Source organism: Peromyscus leucopus, chromosome 9, assembly GCF_004664715.2.
Source record: "Peromyscus leucopus breed LL Stock chromosome 9, UCI_PerLeu_2.1, whole genome shotgun sequence".
Lineage (NCBI taxonomy): Eukaryota > Metazoa > Chordata > Mammalia > Rodentia > Cricetidae > Peromyscus > Peromyscus leucopus.
Window position 1 is genome coordinate 68283198 of NC_051070.1, and position 18507 is coordinate 68301704.

General features: G+C 58.8%; 1 protein-coding gene across 11 annotated transcripts; it reads right to left on the reverse strand.

The window, feature by feature from the left end:
• Positions 1-315: 315 nt before the first annotated feature.
• Carmil3 (capping protein regulator and myosin 1 linker 3) lies at positions 316-17911 on the reverse strand. 11 transcript variants are annotated; one of them, XM_028892185.2, is made up of 40 exons: positions 17690-17911; positions 16037-16131; positions 15703-15753; positions 15527-15586; positions 15326-15441; positions 15047-15144; positions 14720-14790; positions 14557-14630; positions 14253-14328; positions 14085-14173; positions 13463-13557; positions 13147-13233; positions 12826-12935; positions 12610-12687; positions 12056-12132; positions 11867-11971; positions 11702-11771; positions 11177-11258; positions 10983-11079; positions 10782-10836; positions 10533-10705; positions 10249-10317; positions 9962-10055; positions 9759-9857; positions 9305-9433; positions 9037-9150; positions 8429-8604; positions 7151-7238; positions 6896-7030; positions 6534-6597; positions 5949-6157; positions 5364-5464; positions 4479-4794; positions 4039-4167; positions 3215-3281; positions 3016-3105; positions 1395-1513; positions 1071-1245; positions 777-896; positions 316-656 (listed from the first exon to the last, which is right to left on the reverse strand). In XM_028892185.2, exons 1-40 carry the CDS (start codon positions 17727-17729, stop codon positions 628-630), a joined length of 4122 nt encoding a protein of 1373 aa, XP_028748018.1. In that variant the 5' UTR covers positions 17730-17911; the 3' UTR covers positions 316-627. The 11 variants fall into 11 exon arrangements, with proteins under 11 accessions (XP_028748018.1, XP_028748014.1, XP_028748013.1 ...); XM_028892181.2 differs by having other exon boundaries at positions 1071-1251; XM_028892180.2 differs by having other exon boundaries at positions 1071-1251; positions 5364-5467.
• Between the last annotated feature and the right edge of the window lie 596 nt (positions 17912-18507).

The window sequence follows — 18507 nt, forward strand, 5'->3', positions numbered from 1 at the left end:
ACAGGATAACACAACGTGTACTATGTCAGTGAACACAGGTGTGAACACAGGTGCACACATGTACACACACATGCATGCAAGCTTCCCAGTCTCCCCCCTGGTACGCTTTCACAGGCCCTGATTCTGCACAGAACCCATGACTTGTCGTTCTTTGTCAGCAGCTCTGTAGCCCCCTTCTCCTCTTGCAGCCCCAGACCTGTGAGCTGCCCTTTCCTGCCCCCAACTGTGGCCAACCCCTGGGGGCTCGTGAGAAGAGAGGAGGGTGGGAGCGGTGGATAGGTCGGATGGCAGAGACTAGAAACAGACGGTGATTTTTTTTTTTTTTATTCTATACAAGTGGGGAGAGAGCCCCTGGGCATAGAGGGGCAGAGATCTACCCTCCCCCATGGGAAGAGACAGCCTCTGCCCAAAGCTCTCTACAGAGGTGAGGCAAGGCAGGTGTGAGGGCCTCCCTGCTTCAGGTTGCTCCCTCCCTCCCAGTCCCCGCCCCTGCTCCCCTACATCTGCTCAGTGGTGCCTGCCCTGTGGGGTGAGGGCTGGCAAGGGATGGGGGAGCAGGGGTGGATGGGGCCTGAGTCCTTATGAGGCACATGTCGAGGAAGGCTGGGGAGGGTGGTTCCGCAGCTGTCAGTCTGTTCCTGGTTCACTGGCTCCTGCTGGGGACAAATCCAGGGAACAACCCTGTTTCCTGGGCCAAGAGAGCCGGCCACCCAGTGCTGGGGCGTGAGGGGATGCCATGTCTGACCGATCCGTGGGAAGGGGACCCGGTGTCTCACCACAGGCACCTGTAGGGTCAGGTGGCCGTCTTCGGTCAGGCTCCAGTTTGTCGCAGGACTGTGCCCGCCTTGTTCTCTTGGGTTTCAGGGGGGCTGTTCGACGGCCCAGGTCAGAGGGTCCTGAAAGGAGTCACAGTAAGCCTGGCACACGACCGGGCCTCATAAGTTGGGTGCTCATCCAGGCCTCGACTCCTGGTTGTCGCTTATCCCCGTTCCATGCCTTGGAAGGGGATCTGATGTGGGGCCCAAAGCCCCGGGGTTCTCCCCAGCCCCCACTCAGGTAGGGTGGCAGACCTGGTACTTCCGGCTCCTCTTGGTCTTGTTGTGAGCCCAGCCTCAGCCGGGGCTTGTTGGCTCCTGGGGCAGCACCACCAGTCTCAGGCTCTTCTCTGCCTCCTGGCACCTGGGGGGCTCTGCGACCCCTGGGCACAGCCACTGGCTTGGGGGGACGTGGACCTATGGGGGGTTCCTGTAGCTAGCAGAGCAAGGAAGACGTTGGGTCAGTTAGTCTCTGACTCCTTCCTCCCCACCCACCACTGGCCTTCACCCTGACATTCCTGGTCTTTTAGTATCTTTACCCCTTTAAAATGCCCTCCCCACCCATCTTCCGTCCTTCACCTTGGCATTCCTAGCTGGGACCACCCTCTCCGGGAATAAGGTTTCCTCCTTTTCTTCCTCTCCATCTTGGGAAGCTGGGCTAGGGCTCTGGCAGCTGTGGTTGGGGGCACTCTCCTCAGCTGGGAAATGGAAGAAGACAGGAGAAGCTAGAGAAAAGGCATCTGTCCAGAGCCCTCCTATTACCCTTCCCATGATGCCCCACAAGGCCAGGACGTTTCCCCCAGCCAAGCTCATTTGCTCCGGCCTCTCTGCCTTCCATGTCTTCTTTGATTCTCATAGGTCCTAGCCACCGGTTCCCAGGACTGCCCTGAGGTCATTATCTGGGGCCAGCAGGGCTCAGGCCTTTGCCCACCGGAGCGGAGTCAGAATAAGAGACTTCCTGGGCCCCCAGGCACAGCTGCCTGCTCAGGGCTGCAGTGGCCTAGGGGCCTGCCAAGGCTGCAGCCTGGCACTTTCAGCGTTGTCTGCAAGTCTGATTTAGACAGTTGGGAGCCTTGAGGAGAGATGCCCTCTCATGCTTGCCGGTGACTTTAAGCCACGTGAGCACGGATGTGGAATACCTGTCAGATGCTGTGTTTGTCTCTCATTGAGCAACACAGCACCTGGCCACGGTGGGTTACTAAATGAAGGGTGAAGCCCTGCTCTGGGTGCTTCATCCGGTCTGCGGCAGAGATGGAGAATGACTAGAGCTGCCCCCAACTCTGGGCAGAGGATGGGGTAGGCATACGGGTACTGGTGAGCCTCTCGGCAGCAGTGCCACAGGAGGAGGAGGAGGAGGGGAAGAACAGACAGGAGCAGGATGGGACAATGGGTGTCGGTAGCCCTCAAACCAGACCTGCCTGCTCATCCTTATCTCTGCTCCTGTGCCCTAGCCTAGAAGGCAGGAAATGGGGAGGGGGGTTTCTGGGTCTCCCGGGAGATCTGGTCTGTGCTGACACAGCGTCCCAGTCCTTTGGGAACCTGAGCTGGTGCTGGACGACGGGCTAGCTTTTCTTCGGCTGAATCCAGGTCCTCTGAACCCAGAAGGAGGAAAATGGGACACTAAGAATAATTCCCTTCCTCCCTGCTCCTTCCAGTCACAAAGTTAGAAAGTAAGGAGGCGGCGTGAGGTCATAGGTGGCCGAGTGGGACTCATACTCAAGACCGTGACCTCCGTGTGGAGCCACTGCTTCTTCTTGGGGACAGGTTGATAAACAGGCCGGCAGCGAGCTCACCCTCTCCCCCAGCTAAGGTGTGGAGCCAGGCCTCACGTACAGAGGGCATCCCAGCTGACAGCGGCCAGGGCTGCCACCTGTCATAGAGGATTCTTCAGAAGCATCCACAAAGCATTTCTCACATCTGCTTAACCCTGCTGAAGCCACCCTGTGCGCTGCATAGCCTGGGTTTGGATTGGGTGGTCCGTGTTTTGAGGGGGGGGGGGAGTTTATCTCTGTAAATACCTTTAAACAGGTTCACAGTGTTGACTTCCCCCTGTCTCCCCTTGGTTGAACATTCCTCAGGACAGGGGCGGGCGGAGGGAGGGGGCAGCGGGGGGCAGAGGGGCAACGGAGGGCGTGGGGGGGGCACGGCTTTTGGTTCTTTGAACTCTCAGTGCTGTGGGCCAAGAACAGGCTCTACATACCTATGTGCCACGTGGCCTCTGCCCGGCGCATGGCGCTGAAGCCCGGCTTGGAGCTTTGCGGAGGTGGTGGCGGCTTCCAGGCTCCAGGCCCTGGAGTGGTGGAGGGGGGGAGGGGAAGCAGAAAGGGAAAATGGATGGGAAAATCAGGAGGCGTTGATGAGCCAGGGGCTAGAGGCCTCGTGAGGGTGGCCGACTTTACCCGCATCGTCCGAAGAGCGCCGTCTCTGCCAAGCCTGGCTGCTGTCCTCCTGGTCTGGGCCCGCGCCCTAAAAGGACAGCTGAGTCAGGAGCCAGCAGCCGACAAAGAGCTCCTGCCCTAGACGCTCCTTTCAGTCACAGGCTTTGAGCTCCTAGGTACTCAGACTTTGTATCCAAAGAGCAGCACCACATCGCCTTGGGGGCATAAGGAGGGACACTCAGCTGGCTTAGGTTACGTCGTGGAAGAAAACGAGTCTCACAGAGTGCCTGTGATCTTAAAGATGAGCAGGGTTAGGTCCAGACTAAACTGGAAAAGGTGAGCTGATCTACATAAAAACAGCATGGAACTATTAACCAGGTGCTCATGAATAAGGAACAAGTCAGTCACGAAGGCTGTACCACAAGCCGCAGAAGTTTGGGGAAACGGAGTATTCCTAAAGCAAGCATTTTTATGACCCTTTGCTCTGTTTTATGAACCCTAAAACAGAGGTTCCCAACCTTCCTAATGCTGCGACCCTTTAGTATAGTTCCTCAAGGTGTGCTGACCCCCAACCATGAAATGATTTTTGTTGCTACTTCATAGCTGTAATTTTGCTACTGTTACGAATCATAATGTAAATATCTGATATGTGACCCCTGTGAAAGGGTCATCCAACCCCGACCCACAGGTTGGGAAACACTGCTCTAATAGGTAAACTGAGTCCTGGATTCCACGTTAACGATGTGGAAAGACACTCTTTGTCCACTGACCACCAGGGATAAGGGAAGTGGGGTGCTGGAAAGAACCCACAGGACACTACATTTGCTACCCTGGACCCCCCTTACCTCTCGTTTTCCATCAAAGCTCCAACCTTTGGTTCTTCCCAAGCCAGGAAGGGCAACGCCTTGGACCCTTGGCTGCTGCACTGTCCCAGGAGCTGGGGTCCCCTCCCCTGGCTCCAACCTCTCTGTGCCCTAGAACCAAGTCTCTTGTTAAAGGTATGAGAGCCTTTCTAGGCAGCAGGGGAGTCATGGGGAGGTCTGACGCCTCCGTGAGACCCCAGCTCTGGGGGAAGCCCTGCCTTGATTCTAGGGGGAATTCTTCTAACATTTTCATTTTTACACAGCATGTTCTGGATCATTCTCAAGAAAAGGGAATTTGAATTACCCGTGTTCTCCAGAGCCCTGAGTTCTAGTATTCTCCCATGAAAGTTGGGTCAGGATCAGGGAGCGGGCCACGTGTAGGCCAGGAGAAAGGGAGAACGTGGCCCTCGTGCCCCACTTACCACCTTCCTGCCCAAGGCAGATCCCCGGGCCCCTCCAAATCCAGGAAGAAGGCTGCTCTCCTCCTCGGGGCTCCAACAAGGAGATGAGTTATTGCCAAGGCTTGGGGGGTCTGGACTGGGAGGACTCTCCTGAGTTGGGGGTGGAGGTGGGGGTGGAGGGAGGAGGAGTCCAGCCGTGGGGGACCCTGGTCCCCGGTCCCCCTTGAAGCTTCGGGGCCGGCGGAAGTGGAACAGGCCTCTTCGTCTCTTCTTCTGGAGTGGAGGCAGGGGCGGCTCCGAGAGGCCCGGCCGCACGGTTCTCAGAGTCCGGGGGTAGCTGGGCAGAGTTGGGGTGGGTTGGTGACAAGTGACAGAGGCAGAGCTTAAGGTAGAGCTGGTGCCGGTCCGTTCTAAGTGTAACAAGTGTCCCAGTTCCTCTCCCTCTAGTCTCTCCTGCAGTGTAGTCTGGGCACCCAGGCAGGGAAGGCTGTCCTTCCTTCCTTCCTGTCTGTCATAAACCACCAGTGGCCTCTTGAACCCAAAGTGACTCTATTTTCCCAGGTCCCCTCCCCTAATTCCTTCTTTCGGCTTCCCCAAGTGACATCACGTCTGTACAGTCCCAGGGGAATCTGCGTGATAAGTGACAGAGACCACTCAGGGTCTCACACGGCAAAATGGCACTCCATCCGGGGCCTGTCGCCCCTGACCTGTCCCTAACCCCAGACCCCAACCCGTCAGAGACCTGGGGGCTAGAGGATGGGTGGGTCAGGATGAGAACGCACTGAAATTTCCCAGGGAGACTGGCTAGGGGGCACTGCTGTTGGAGAGGCCCTCTCTGGGAACCGGAGGGCAAAGGACCCCTCACAGAGCCTGTGGCCCGCTGAGGGTGGGGAGTGTGCCTCCTACCTGGAGCTTTCATCCATGACCCTTCTGCTGAAGAAGTCCTCTAGGCCCTCGTCTAGACGGGTGGCTGTCCCATTCTCCTGTCGAGGCCCGGGTCCCGGCACCTGCTGGGAGCAATGTCAGGTGCTGGCAGCCCCACCCCTCAGATCTTCCCAGGACCTTCCCCTTCGGACTTGGTCCCACGAAAGTTTAGACTTCAGTTCAACAGGACATTTCCTAAGGTTCGAGGTTCTCGGCTTTATCCACCACCCAAATAAAAATGTCACGGCCACTAAAAATAAATCACAAGATAGATTTTATCCCTCCTCCCCCTTTCCTGCCTTCCCTCCTTGTCTGTCTCTCCCCGCCACCCTCTTTTCAGAGGGGAGGAAATCTCACTATGTTGTCCAGGCTGGTTGTGAACTTCTGGGCTCAGGTGACCCTCCTGCCCCAGCCTCCTGAGTAGCTGTGACTAGAGGTTTATGTCATCAAACACACACAAGACAGACACACACAAGCATTTGCTGGCTCTCGCCCATCTAAGGCTTAGAGCCCTGGCTCTGGCCCTGCCATGGACAGCTGGGTCTTCGTCAGGCCTCTGGGACTTACACTGGGCCGACTAGGTCCCGGTGGGGTGGTCCTGGGAGGCCGAGGTCTCCCTTGTGTTTGGTGTCTTAGTTTATAGCCGTGAGTAGGTAGCTCGGAGAGACCTTCCCAGGAGCCACTCGCTGTGGACTGGCTACCCCCAAGTCCCGAGAACCAGCCAGGGGGAATACCCAGGCTCCCCAGCTGGCTCTCCATGTCCTGAGGGCTCCCACCTGTGGATACAATAGTGTTACAAGGACCAGCAGGGGAGTCAGGGTGGAGAGGCAGAGCAAACGCAGGGGAGGAGGCCTGGTGAAGGGGAGGAGGCCTGGTGAAGGGGAGGATGTGGAGGATCTCAGGGCAGTCAGCTTTCTGCGACCCTTTGATACAGTTCCTCATGTTGTGGTGACCCCCCAACCATAACATGATTTTCATTGCTACTTCATAACTGTAATGTTGTTACTGTTGTGAATCATAATGTAAAGATCCATGTTTTCAGATGGTCTCAGGTGACCCCTTGAAAGGGTCGTTTGACCCGCCCCCCCCCTCCCGGGGTCGTGACCCACAGGTTGAGAACCGCGGCGCGTCAGACTGAAGCTGTAGACTCACTGATGAAGGCGGACACTGGCCGGATCTTCCGGCAGCGTTTCTGCTTTTTGATGGCCATGGTGTCCTGCAGAAATGGAGACAAAGAGTGGGCCAAACCCTCGCCTGGACTCTCTCAGCCCTTCCCTCAAAGCCTCTGCTTCAGAATCCACCCTGCCTGCCTCGGGTGGCTGGGGATCTGGAACGAGGGAGGAGGAGAGGCTGGGCCTAGAGAGGTGGAGTTCGGACGCGAGGGGGCGACACTGAGCAGGTTCAAGGAGAGGATTCGGGTGAAAGGGCAGTGGGTGTCGGGGGTGGGGGGGGTGCGGGATGGGGGGGGAGGGATTCAGGTAAAAGGGCAGTGGGTGTGTGTGTGGGGGGCTCACGATGTTGGTCCCAAGTTCATCGTCTGTTTCCTCATGGTCGTGGTTCCTGCCTCTGCCCCGAGAAGATGGATCTTGCCCCTGGCTCGCCCCTCCGGGTGGATCTGACAGTGTCCTTAGCTGGGTCAGGTGCCGGGCCTGAGGAAGGACAAGCGTTGACAGGACCCTGAGGAAGCTGCTCACTCCCCTGATCCCGGACAGACAGGACGGCGCAGGGCAGAGGGCAGGCCTGAGTCCGCCTGGGCTCAGGATGTTTACCAGACTCTTGTGGGAGTGATACAGCTCCTGCAGGATCTCATCCACGATGGAGTTGGTCAAGTAGGTGACAACAGAGAGCTTCACCTCACTGTGGGCAGAAGTGGGGCTCTTCAGTTACTTAAGGCCTGACCTCTGGGCCTCCACCCCTTCTCTCCCCAGATGCCTGAGAACGGGCCAGCTGGGCTGGCTGGCTGCCTGCAGACAGCATCGTTGTTGCTGGCTGCACCTTGGGTCCAGTGCAGGCGTATCTACAGTCACAGGTGCCGGACCCAGACAGAGAGCATTCCGGCCTAGGTGGGGCGGACAACGGAACCGAAGGAGGAGCCGGAACCAGGAGGCTCCAGGTCCAGAGCTCCAGGGGTTCGGAGCTAGGTAAACTGGGTGCTGGTAAGCCTTGGGCTGACTGTTTCACAATGTACATAGTAACAAGCGCTCCCTGGCTTTAGTGAGAGAGGTGATGCCTACACCCAAGTGAATGGTGGCACTTATACCCAAGTGAATGGTGGCACCTATACCCAAGTGAATGGTGGCACCTATACCCAAGTGAATGGTTGGTGGCACTTATACCCAAGTGAATGGTGGCACCTATACCCAAGTGAATGGTGGCACCTACACCCAAGTGAATGGTGGCACCTATACCCAAGTGAGTGGTGGCACCTATACCCAAGTGAATGGTGGCACCTATACCCAAGTGAGTGGTGGCACCTATACCCAAGTGAATGGTGGCACCTATACCCAAGTGAATGGTGGCACCTATACCCAAGTGAATGGTGGCACCTATACCCAAGTGAATGGTGGCACTTATACCCAAGTGAGTGGTGGCACCTATACCCAAGTGAATGGTGGCACCTATACCCAAGTGAATGGTAGCACCTATACCCAAGTGAATGGTGGCACCTATACCCAAGTGAAACGAAGTGGGTGATGACCTGGAGGGAAAAGGAAGCATATTCATACTCCTGTCTTACATACTTTTCTTTGTCCATGTCTCTGAGGGGGCTGTGTTTTGCTTTCAGGAGGCAACTCCTGGTGTATGTGTAGGTCAGGGGAGTAGAGACCTATCTATGGAACACCCTGACCCCTTGTGTGCCCCATCTCAGCACCCAGGTTTCTGGGGCAAACACCGGCCAGATCCTAAATAGCATGGCTGCCATGGTTAAAGATTTATCCCTTGTAATGGAAGGTTATCCATTCATTATTCATGGCCGAGAGCTCCAAACTCCCTAAGTGCTCTGGGCCAAATCTAGCCTCATCCCATGGCCGTCCTCCGCCTCTCACTCCAGCTTGTTCTGGATGTCCTGCCCGGCCTGCTCCAGGAGCGCTCCGCGGATGAAGTTCCGGGGCACAGTGACCCGCTCTGCCACGTTGCTCAGCATCTTGTTGTGTCCCTCTGCCACGCGCATGGCCACAGGGCACAACTCCTGCGTGAGGCTGACCATGGACTCCAGAATCACCTGATGAGGAAGAAGGAAAGCCAGAGGTCCAGGCAGGGAAAGACCAGGGCTAGTGCCGCAGTGGAAGTCTTTAGGCCCTCTCTATAGTTCCCCATGGTGAGACGGAGGGACCTAACTAAGGTCACACAGCCATTAGTGTCCGAGCCTTGGATACTCGGGGTTCTCCGCCTTGGCCAGTGCCCTTCCAGCCTGCCATACTGACCGGGGAAAGTCAGCCCAAAGACCGGAATTTGAGAAAGGAAGGGGCTGAGGTCAGGATCCAAGACTTCAGCTAACAGAAAAAGCAATTCTAAGGCTATCTTGTTGCAGGCACAGGGGAATATATAGGGAAACTCGACTCTATTTCTTCATGCCCTCTGGCCTCCTTGCTGACTTCAACTTTAGCCAACACTGGGCTCCCACCCACGGTCTCCTTCCTCTCTCAGAACTTGCCTGAAGCTCCTTGTCCACAGCTTTGGAAACCTCACTGGCCACCGACTCGAGCCTCTGCCGCACAGGCCCGTCACTGGCCAGCACGTGGCCCAGCTCATAGAGGCTGGGGAAGAGCTGGAGGGGAAGAGGTCAGAATCAGGCCCCACTCGGGCCCCAGGCTGGGAGGACAGATCCATGGAGCAGTGCTTAGATGCTCCCAGTCTAGAACTGGGTGGCCTTCTGGGCTTTTCCAGGCTGCAGGGAAGGGAGGGGGCTGTGGAGGGCTCACCGCCCGGGAGTTCTTAGCATCCTTGATGAGGTCCCGGGCATAGAGAAGCTCATCCTGCACAGGCTCCAGGGGACACAGTCTCAGGGCTCGGACCTCCTCCTGCACGCGTCCACACAGCCGCTGCAGCATCTGGAGCACAGTGGTGGGAGTGGCAGGGGGGGGGGGTCTCAGGTTAGACCCCGTGGGCCACGCTGCCAGCCACTGACAGAGGTGGTGGCGCTATCTCTGCATGGCTTCTCTCCTCGGAACGCCCCTGGAGTCCTCAGTACCCATGGGCTGGGGCTACCCCCGCCTGCTATTGATTTGCCTGGTGCATATTGGGGGGTCCCAGAATCAGAGTGTCTTTTTTTGCCCAGTCCAGTTTGGGGGCACCACGTGATGCCCATCCGTGTGCTTCAGCACACATGGCACCTGCACCCTGCATGCCCCGTGTTCCTGGGAGGGAAATGTTTACTTGCTCGGCGCTGCTGGTCACCAGGCCCTGCTGCAGCCTGAAGGCTTGCTCCTGGGGGCATGTCTGGGAGTGGTTGTTTCTCACCAGGCACCACTGGATCTGGAGGCGATGGAGGGGGAAGGGTCGGTGCTGAGGCTGTGGACTGCCCCTGCTCCCCCCCCCGCCCCCCCATCTTCGCCCTGCTTTAAAACACGGCCCCTCACCTTCTGCCACACATCCTCTGTGCGCTCAGGGGCACTTCGGTAGGCTTGAGAGATGTCACTCACAGGGAAGGACATGAAGCGCAGGGTGTGGTTGCTGGGAAACAGGAGAATAGTTAGGTGCGGGGAGAGGTAAAGAGGAGAGGTCCCCCCCCCCCAGCCTCCTCCTGCTCACTATTTCCCTATCCCATAGGTCTGGGAACTAGGATGTACCTAGGGTCGTTTAATTCTCATCCTGGCCCAGGGAGGCTGGGCCGGCCTGCGTCAGGACAGAGCCCCGGTCCACTCACCTCTCCAGGGCCCTTGCAATGTCCAGGAAGCCCAGAGCAGATGTATTGTTCCGGTCCCACAGGATAGTTCTGGGGGAGGGTGGACATCCGCTGTGACCACTCCCCCGGGTCCTCAGTAAAGGCCAGAGGTGTAGCCTTCTGGGAGGCCCCTTTTCCCCTGCTAATGGGGCTGACTCAGACTCGGTTCTGGAAGCGGGCGGACATGGAGGCCCAAAGGGGGAAGTCTGTGTGTGTGTGTCAGCAGGCTGGGGGTCTGGGTGAAAGGGTGGGGACGTGGGCCTCACCTGAGGGAAGAGTTTATCTGCAGCGCCTTCGACAGCATCTTGGCCCCGATGTCCTCCATGCCGTTGCCGCTCAGGTCCACCTTGGCCAGGCAGGTGTTGCTGCCCAGGGCATTGATGAGGATGCTGGTGCGAAGCTTCAACCTGGAGTCTGCCACGGACAACGACTGCAGGGACTGTCGGGCAGACGGAGGTTGGGGTCAGTCTTCACTACCACCCCCCGGAAGCTCCCTCCTCGGCCTGGTCACTCACACAGTCCTCTTCCTGGATCAACTGCACCAGCTTATGAAGGATTTCTTCCAGAGTCCTGTAGGGAGTCGGGGTCAGAGTAGGAGGGGAGGGGGCCAGGGGCATGCTAGGAGAGGAGACGGGTGGCCAGAGGGGTTAATACAGGAAGCCGCGAGGAGTGGAGGATGATGGGAGCAGGGTCTGTGGACACAGGCTGGGGCTCACTTGGCCTTGACATTGAAGTTCTTCCCTAGGAACAGGTGCTTGAGGGATTTATTCTTGCCAAGGGCAGGTACCAGTGTCAGGAGGTCTGAGTCAAACCCTGTTCAGGAGACGGGAGAGTCCCGGCCTTGAGGCCCGAGGCTAACAGAAGTCTCCTCAGGGCTTCACCGCTGCGCTCACGGAGCAGTCTTACTCACCATTGTCGGACAGGTCTAGGCTGCCTATACAGGGAACGGCCCCCAGCTGCTCCTGCAAGGCCTGGGCTCCTGCTGAGCGGAGCTGCAGGGACAGGGAACAGGGGTGAGAGGCCGGAGAAGGTGGGTGGATGAGGTAGGGGGAGGAGCATGTTGAATCCTTAGATATCATCCTCGTCACTCGAGGACTTAAAGTCGTACCAGGTCTTGGGTATAAAATCAGGGAGACTCCTCTACTGCATCCATCCCTAGGGCCCGCCCCCTCCCTCAGCCAAAAGCCGCTGCTCTGAAGACAGCTCGCTCCTGCCCTCTGCTGGGCAAGCCTGGTATCTGCCATCCAGAGCTTAGAGGCAAGAGATCCTGGAGTCTGAACTTGGAGGGCCGGTTTGAGAGGGAAGGGGTGAGGCCAGGCCAGAGACTTGTTCTCTCTTGCTCCCCGGTGGGGTGCGTGTGTGTGTGTGTGTGTGTGTGTGTGTGTGTGCGTGTGTGTGACCGGGATGGTGGCTGGGAGGCAGGCACGGAGCTCACCTCACAGCTGCTAAGGTCCAGGTGCAGATCGCTGAGGTGACTGTTGAGGGAGAGGCCCTGAAGAAGTGCCCTGTAGCAGGAAGGTCAGCAGGGCCTGCTTTACTCCCCCGCCCACACACTTCCGCAGCCCCCCCTGGGTATCCTCCAACTCTTCACCCACCCAACCTGAGGGCCTCCAGGGGCAGCCTCGTGGCTGACAGGTTGACATGGCTCAGGGTGTAGGCGCTGCTGAAGAATTGCTTGAAGGCTGGTGAGGCCTCCCGGCCCTTCCTGTGGAGACCTCGGGGAGTCAGTATGGGAGGAGGGCAATGGACGTCGACGACGACTGAGTCCTCCCGGCCCCCTCTGCCCCACCTGTGGGAGCAGCTGTTTCGAGCCAGGCTGAGGTAGGTGAGGTGAGAGCAGCAGCCATGAAGGAGGGCGCCCAGAAGCTGTGGAGAGACAGAGTGGGCTTTAAAAGACCTGGGAAGAGCAGGAGCCCCTTCCCGGCCCTATCCAGTTCCTGACATTTCTTTCCGAGACTTCCAGGGAGAACGCTCATTCAGCTTCTTCGAGGCCCCCCGTCTGCTCTTCCGTGGAAGGGAGGGCCACAGAGAGAGAGACTGACAGGCAGTCTTGGTGGAACAGGCCACCGCCGGCTTCCAGGAGCATTTTTCTCAAGCTAGGGGAAATGTCTTTTTCTGCTAGTGGACATAGCTCGGTGCCAGGAATGGAGTGAGGGTCTATTTTTAGGCAAAGCCGGCATGACCTTGTGACCTGGGTTAAGTGCACACAGCGCACACTGTGGATGGACCTGAAGTCCTCCTCGGAGCTTTGTCTCTCTGGACTCAGGGAGGGAGGGATGGAAGGCTCCTCTGCCCCGTGTTTTCACACCCTCTGCCTGGCCCCTCCAGTCCCCAGCCCCTCACCAGGTCCACCGCACAGTCAGTCCCTGACAGATCCAGGTGTACCAAGGCGTTGGGCTGGGCCAGGAAGCTATAGAGGGCCTGCGGAAGAAGGGGTAGACGAAGGGAAAGATGTGGTAGCCTCTCCCTACCCTTAGGGGCCATAGGATAGACACTCCCTGGCCCCTGCATCCCAAGCATGCTTTTGTAGGTGGCTGAGGCTACATCCCACGGACTCACGTTGGCCTCATCTGTGGCAAGCAGCCCAGGGTTCTTGCTCAGGTCCAGGTATCGAAGGGAGCTGGCAAAGGCCGGGTTGGCCCCGAAGGTCTGACCCAGTGCCTGGAGCCCTGAGCACAGCGGGCACTGGGCTGGGTTGGCCCCCATCCCCACTTCATCCTCTTAATACCTGAGTTCCCCGCCCCCCCCCACTCCCCACGGTGATTCTTTTCTCCCTCCCAATCGCTGGGATGGTGTGGGAGTGAGGGGGGACATCCTAGGGGTCAGTATCTCAGGCAGCATCCGAAGAGCATCAGAGGCCTGGGGTCCTGGTGTCAGTACCTCGAGGGGAAATGGCAGTCTTGGCCAGGCACAGTTTGGTGAGGCCAGTAGGGAAGCAGAGGAGCTGCTGGCTCAGACTGAGGAAACCTGGGGGAGTGGAGAGAGAACGTGGGCAGGTGAGTGGCTGTTGGCGGGTACATTCGGTGTGGTCAGGCTGGGGCTAGAGTGGGGTGTAAGGCCTGGGGTCAAGGATGGAAGAGCTTGGGCTTAGGGCAATCCTCAGGCTGCAAAGGCCCCTATTCAAACCTAGGTTGGGCTCTGGGCTGGGATCGGGGTCTGCACAGCAGTGGGAATAGGATTCAGGGCTGGGGCTCACCCTTGTCCTCGATGGGGTTGTGGGACAGAGTGAGGGCATGCAGCACACAGCTCCCGTTGTCCCCAAACACCCCGGCCAGCTTCTGGACAAAGTCCCTTCAGGGAAGGGGAGGAAGGATTTGTCCTGAGCTGAGCCCCGAGTCTCCAGCCCCTGGCTACCCTCCCGTCTCCTCTCTGCCTGTCTGGCTGGGGCTGTCATGGTAGAGACCCCCACGGTGGAGCAGCAACTTGGGGCTGACCAGGGAGATTTTCACGCAGGAGTTCGTGGGAGGTGGAAGGTGGGGCTACCTTCTGCATTCCATGCCTCTGGGTGTCCCCTACCTCAGGAAGATGCTGAGGAAAAACCCAGCTTTGGGGTGCTTAAGACTGGAGCAGCCCACCCTGCCTGGAAGTTGGTGGAACACGAAGTGTGTTCTGGGGATGAGTCGGGAGCCGGGCGGTCAGGGGCTGAGATCTGAGTCCCGGTTTGAGCTCTGGCTTGCTTTGTGCCTGTCTACGCATCAGCCTCCTCTATAACGCGAGGGGCTAGACGAAACAGCCCAGGGCCTCCTATCACACTCTGATGATCCGGGACTCTAAGACTACGTGGAGAAAGGACTGCCCACGGGGGAGCCTGGCCTCACGTCTTAAGCCCAGCGTTGTCCAGCACCAGCTCTTCGAGGCTCCCCGACTTGCTGAGGGTATGTAGCACCTGTTCTAGCACATCTGAACCCTGAGGACAGAGGGGTCCTGCCATCAGAGGCCAAGAAGAGCACTCTCTCTGCTCCCCTTCCCCGAGACCTACTGCTTACCAGTCTCAAGTCTTTGCAGTAGAGCTTGGTGAACCAGTGGTTGTAGGCCAGGGCTGCCACCATTAGGGCCAAATCTCTGGGGATATTGGACAGGACAAGAAAGGATGAACTGGGCCAAGAATGAAGAGACTAAGAGTGGGATGGCTGGGTCGGGGGAACGCTAGATGGGTGGACGGCAGTGGGGTAGACGGTTGGAATTGGAGGGGTAAAGCAGGGCCTGTGGGGAGGGCCAGAATGGGAACCTTGAGAAGGGCAAGGCCGAGGCTGGGAATTTGGGGGGTTAAGTTTCTGTCCATCTGCTTACCGGCTCTCCAAGTGGCTGAAATCCAGAAGATTGAACTCTCGGTTATCCTCAGCATGGTAGATGGTGTCCACATCCTTGGAGGGGTAGAAGTGGCTCAGATCTGCTCCAGCCCCCTCCGCTGCCCCCTCCCTTTGGCCACCCCCCCATCCCCTGCCTAACGCACCCATTGCACCTCCTCCCGGCAGTGAAGTCCATTGTAGTCACACAGGGCAGCATAGGTCTCAGAGAAGCCACCTGTAGGGCAGGAGATGCGCTGGCTCCGTGTCGGCGTGGGGGAGGGGAAACAGGCTTGGGTTTCAAGGTATGGTCAAGGTCATTGCATGGTCAAGGTCATTGCACGTGCCAGTGTCCTAGGCTCCTTCCACGCCATAAACCCCCTGAGGTTCTCAGGACAGGCAAAGACCCTCCGGGCAAAACCCATGCACAGAGGGTTCTGGATATGGGGCAGGGTGCTCCAAAGACCCACGTTCTCACATCTGCCCCTGCTCACCACACACACTGTGAGTGGTAGAAGTGGAAGTTTCAGAGTTGGGAGATGTGTCTCGGGGCCCCTCCGGGGTGTCTGCATTCCCACGCCGGATCAAACACCTGGAAGGTGAACAAATCCTTTCAGAGAGAGGTACAAGAGGCCCTCAGTTCCCCCTGGATGACCCTGTGGGGGTCTCCAGGGAAGATCAGAGAGAATTCTTGTCCTGGGAGCCCAGACCAACAGGAAGGAGAATGCCGCCTGTCGTCTAATCCTTCGGGAGACCCCTTATCTGCCACTCACCCAGGGCCAGGGCAGACCTTGGAGAGGGCAGAGCTCACATGCCGCGTCACCTGGTCCACACTCTCAGCTGACGGCAGCCGCATGCTCACCATGCCACGCTCAGTCTCCACCAGGATCTGAGGGGGAGGGGGGTGGCAGAGCCTCAGATGCCCATTCCCTCTTTTAATCGGCCCAGCCCGTGGCCTGAGCCCGGATGCTCACCTGGTTCTGACTGAGGGTGTTGAAGGCACGGATCTCCAGGACGTTGAATGAACTCTCCACCTGGTGGGGCACGGGCCGGGTGGGTGGTGGGTGGGGGTGCTCAGCTCCTGCTAAGGGCCTGCCGCTGGACTCGAAAGGAGCATGCCCCTCAGTCTCCACCCCGTAGCCCAACTTACCTTGGCAGGAACTTTAAGGGGGAAAAGGTGGAGGCGCCAGGAGGTCAGGGCCTGCAGAGAAGAACGTCAACGGCGTAGGCATAGGGCAGCCTCTTGGGCCATGGTGCCTTTGCCTTCTCTGAGCTCCTCAGCTCTTCTCCAAGGCACCCCACCCCCTGCATTTTCCCTATTCTCCCTTTAGCTCCAGTCCATCCACCCGGTCTGGCTCGGTCCTCTCCCTTAGGCTGTGGCTCCTCAGCATGCCCCCCCCCCAAGCTGTTTCTCTTGCCCACCCCCCCTACGGTTCAGCTGCCCTTGAGTATCTCCTCTCTTCCCCCAAGGCCAGCGACCTCACCAACACTCGGTCCTCAAACTTCTTGGGTTTTGTCTCCAGTTTCACCCGATGTTGCTGGAGCACAGCCCCCTGGCTCAGGCACCTCCGGATGCTGTCTGCAGATGGGTAGGACCTGCTCAGAACTTCTCTTTTCCCCCAGCCCACTCTCCAGAGACGAAGAGGGCAGAGGAGAGGCGAGAAACAGACACAAACAGACACTGGAGAGGGAGGTATGGGGCAGAGGCTTTTCCTTTCGGGATGACTTGGTCCCTGGAGGCGGAGAGGAGAAAACCGGCTCCCAGCGTGCCTGAGTCAGGGGACAGTTGCTGAATGATACTGTCTGTGGGAGCGTGTATCTTACACTTCTGAAGGTGTGAAAGATTTTCCCACCCATCCACTACAGCAACCACCAACATATACACAGTGAGTCAGTGTGTGTGTGTGTGTGTGTGTGTGTGTGGAGTTGGAGGGTGGGTGGGAGGTGGGGATGGGAATGTCCCCTGACTGTATCCTAGGTGGTCTGGGTGTGAGAATCTGCTTTTTACTACGGAGGCCGAATGCTTGTCTTCTGACGGCGCCAGGGAGCCTGAATGTGGCATTGGTGGGGACAGAAGTGTGAATGAGTACTGGCTTGCATATGAAAGGGGCACAGTGCCAGGCAGTTCCTGGGTGGAGGGTGGGGTAAGAGAAAGATTTTATGTTTCAATGAGCCCATACCCATCTTCTGACAGAATCATCCAGTTACCCCTGTGTGTGTGTGTGTGTGTGTGTGTGTGTGTGTGTACACGCACGCATATATGTGGTGGAGGTGCAGTTTTTGTAAGATGTGTGTACACACATCTCATGATTGTGCTTCTAAGTGCATGTGTAGGTGTGAGAGATCTCCAGAGCGCAAAAGGGCTCTGAATATCTTTGAGCGTTCTGCTTTCTGCATGGGCTAGCCTGTGCTCCTGCTTTTGAGGGTCAGGGTTGTAGCAGTGATACGCGCGCGCACGCGCGGGGGGGGGGATTAGAGGCGATATGGCTGGGAATCACTGATCCAGAGAGGTCTGGAGGTGTGGGTGGTGGGTAAAGAGAAGGGGGCAGGCTGGGACGGGGGCTATGGGAGATGAGCCGCAGAAATCCTGCTCTTGGTTTTAGCCTCAGTCCAGGGCCTGTGCCCTGATTCCCTCCTTTGCCCCACCGGTCTGGGCGCTGCCAGGCTCCTAGGGGCCTCTCCAGGGCCAGTTCCGGGGCGGGGCCGGGAGGAGGGAGGGTGTGGAGATAAGCAGCAGTCAGGACCAGGGGCAGCTCCCAACGCCTGGCCCCGCCCGGCGAGGGTGGGGGAAAGCTGGGACTCTAGGGAGGGGAGACTGGATGCCTTGCAGAGGGGTGGGTCAAGAACGCTGAAGAGTCAGTCCCCAAGAGCGCCAGGGAACAACTGCACCTGTCACCGGAGAGCGGGACGGGCGGCTCCGGGACAGGAAGGTTCTGATAGGGTGAGGCGAGTGGGGCAGAGAAGGATGCTCCCACGGAGAGCCAAGCTGGGACTGAGATGCAGAGCAAGGGACTGCCTAGGAGCGAGGATGCGTGAGGGGGCGGGAGGCGCCGGGCTGGGGGGTGTACCGCAGGAAAGCACTGGGTCTGGATGCTCGCGGACCGACCGGGCGTCCGGAGATGAAGGCAACCTCGTACCTTGCAGCTCGCGGGTGAGCTCCACGCTGGCCTTGGCCATGGCGGCCGCCGCTGCTGCTGCTGCTGCTGCTGCTGCTGCCGCCGCTGCTGCAGAGGAGCCGCCGCCGCCGCCGCCGCCTCCCGAGAGGCGCCGCACATGCTAGTCCCGGCTCCGGCAGGGCCCGGCGCTGAGCGCTGCAGTAGCGGCGGAGCCCGCTCCCGTCAGGGGCGGCTGCGCGAGCGCTCCTCCCCCCGGCTACTGAGCGCTGCCTCTCCCGCCCCTCCCGGAGAGTTGGCCAATGGAGCATGCGCGCTGAGCTTGCGAGCCGCGTGAGACCCCGCGCGCGCTCGCGACGACCCCTCCCGCGGGCTGCCGCGTGAGAAGCCCAGAGCCAGGGGCCGCGCTCTCTCGGGGGCGGCGGGGGTGGTGGTGCAGCGTTTGCACTGGCCCGTGCCACCTACGCCTCGGCCACCTCGGAGCAGAAGCTTCAATTTCTTTGTTTGTTTATAGGCCTTGGTACCCCCTCCCCGGGTCATCCGTGTGTGGCCCCGCCCTCCCCCCCTCCTTCCTGCTCAGGAACCGTCCAGCTCGTCCTTGCTGACCCTGGAGGGAACTCGGAGTCAAGGGCGATGCTGCAAGCAGACCTGCCTGTCCGAATGCGAGGGAGGGAGTTGGTTCTTTTCTGCTCGCTCGTCGAATCTCGGGGATCCCCGTGGCGTCCTTGGCACCGTCCCTGGGGGTGTGAGGCTAAGAGTAGCACTTGGGAGTTCCCGAGCCGCCTCCCCCCCCCCCCCCCCAGCTGGCAGCTCGGCAGACACCTCCACCCTTGAGCACCAAG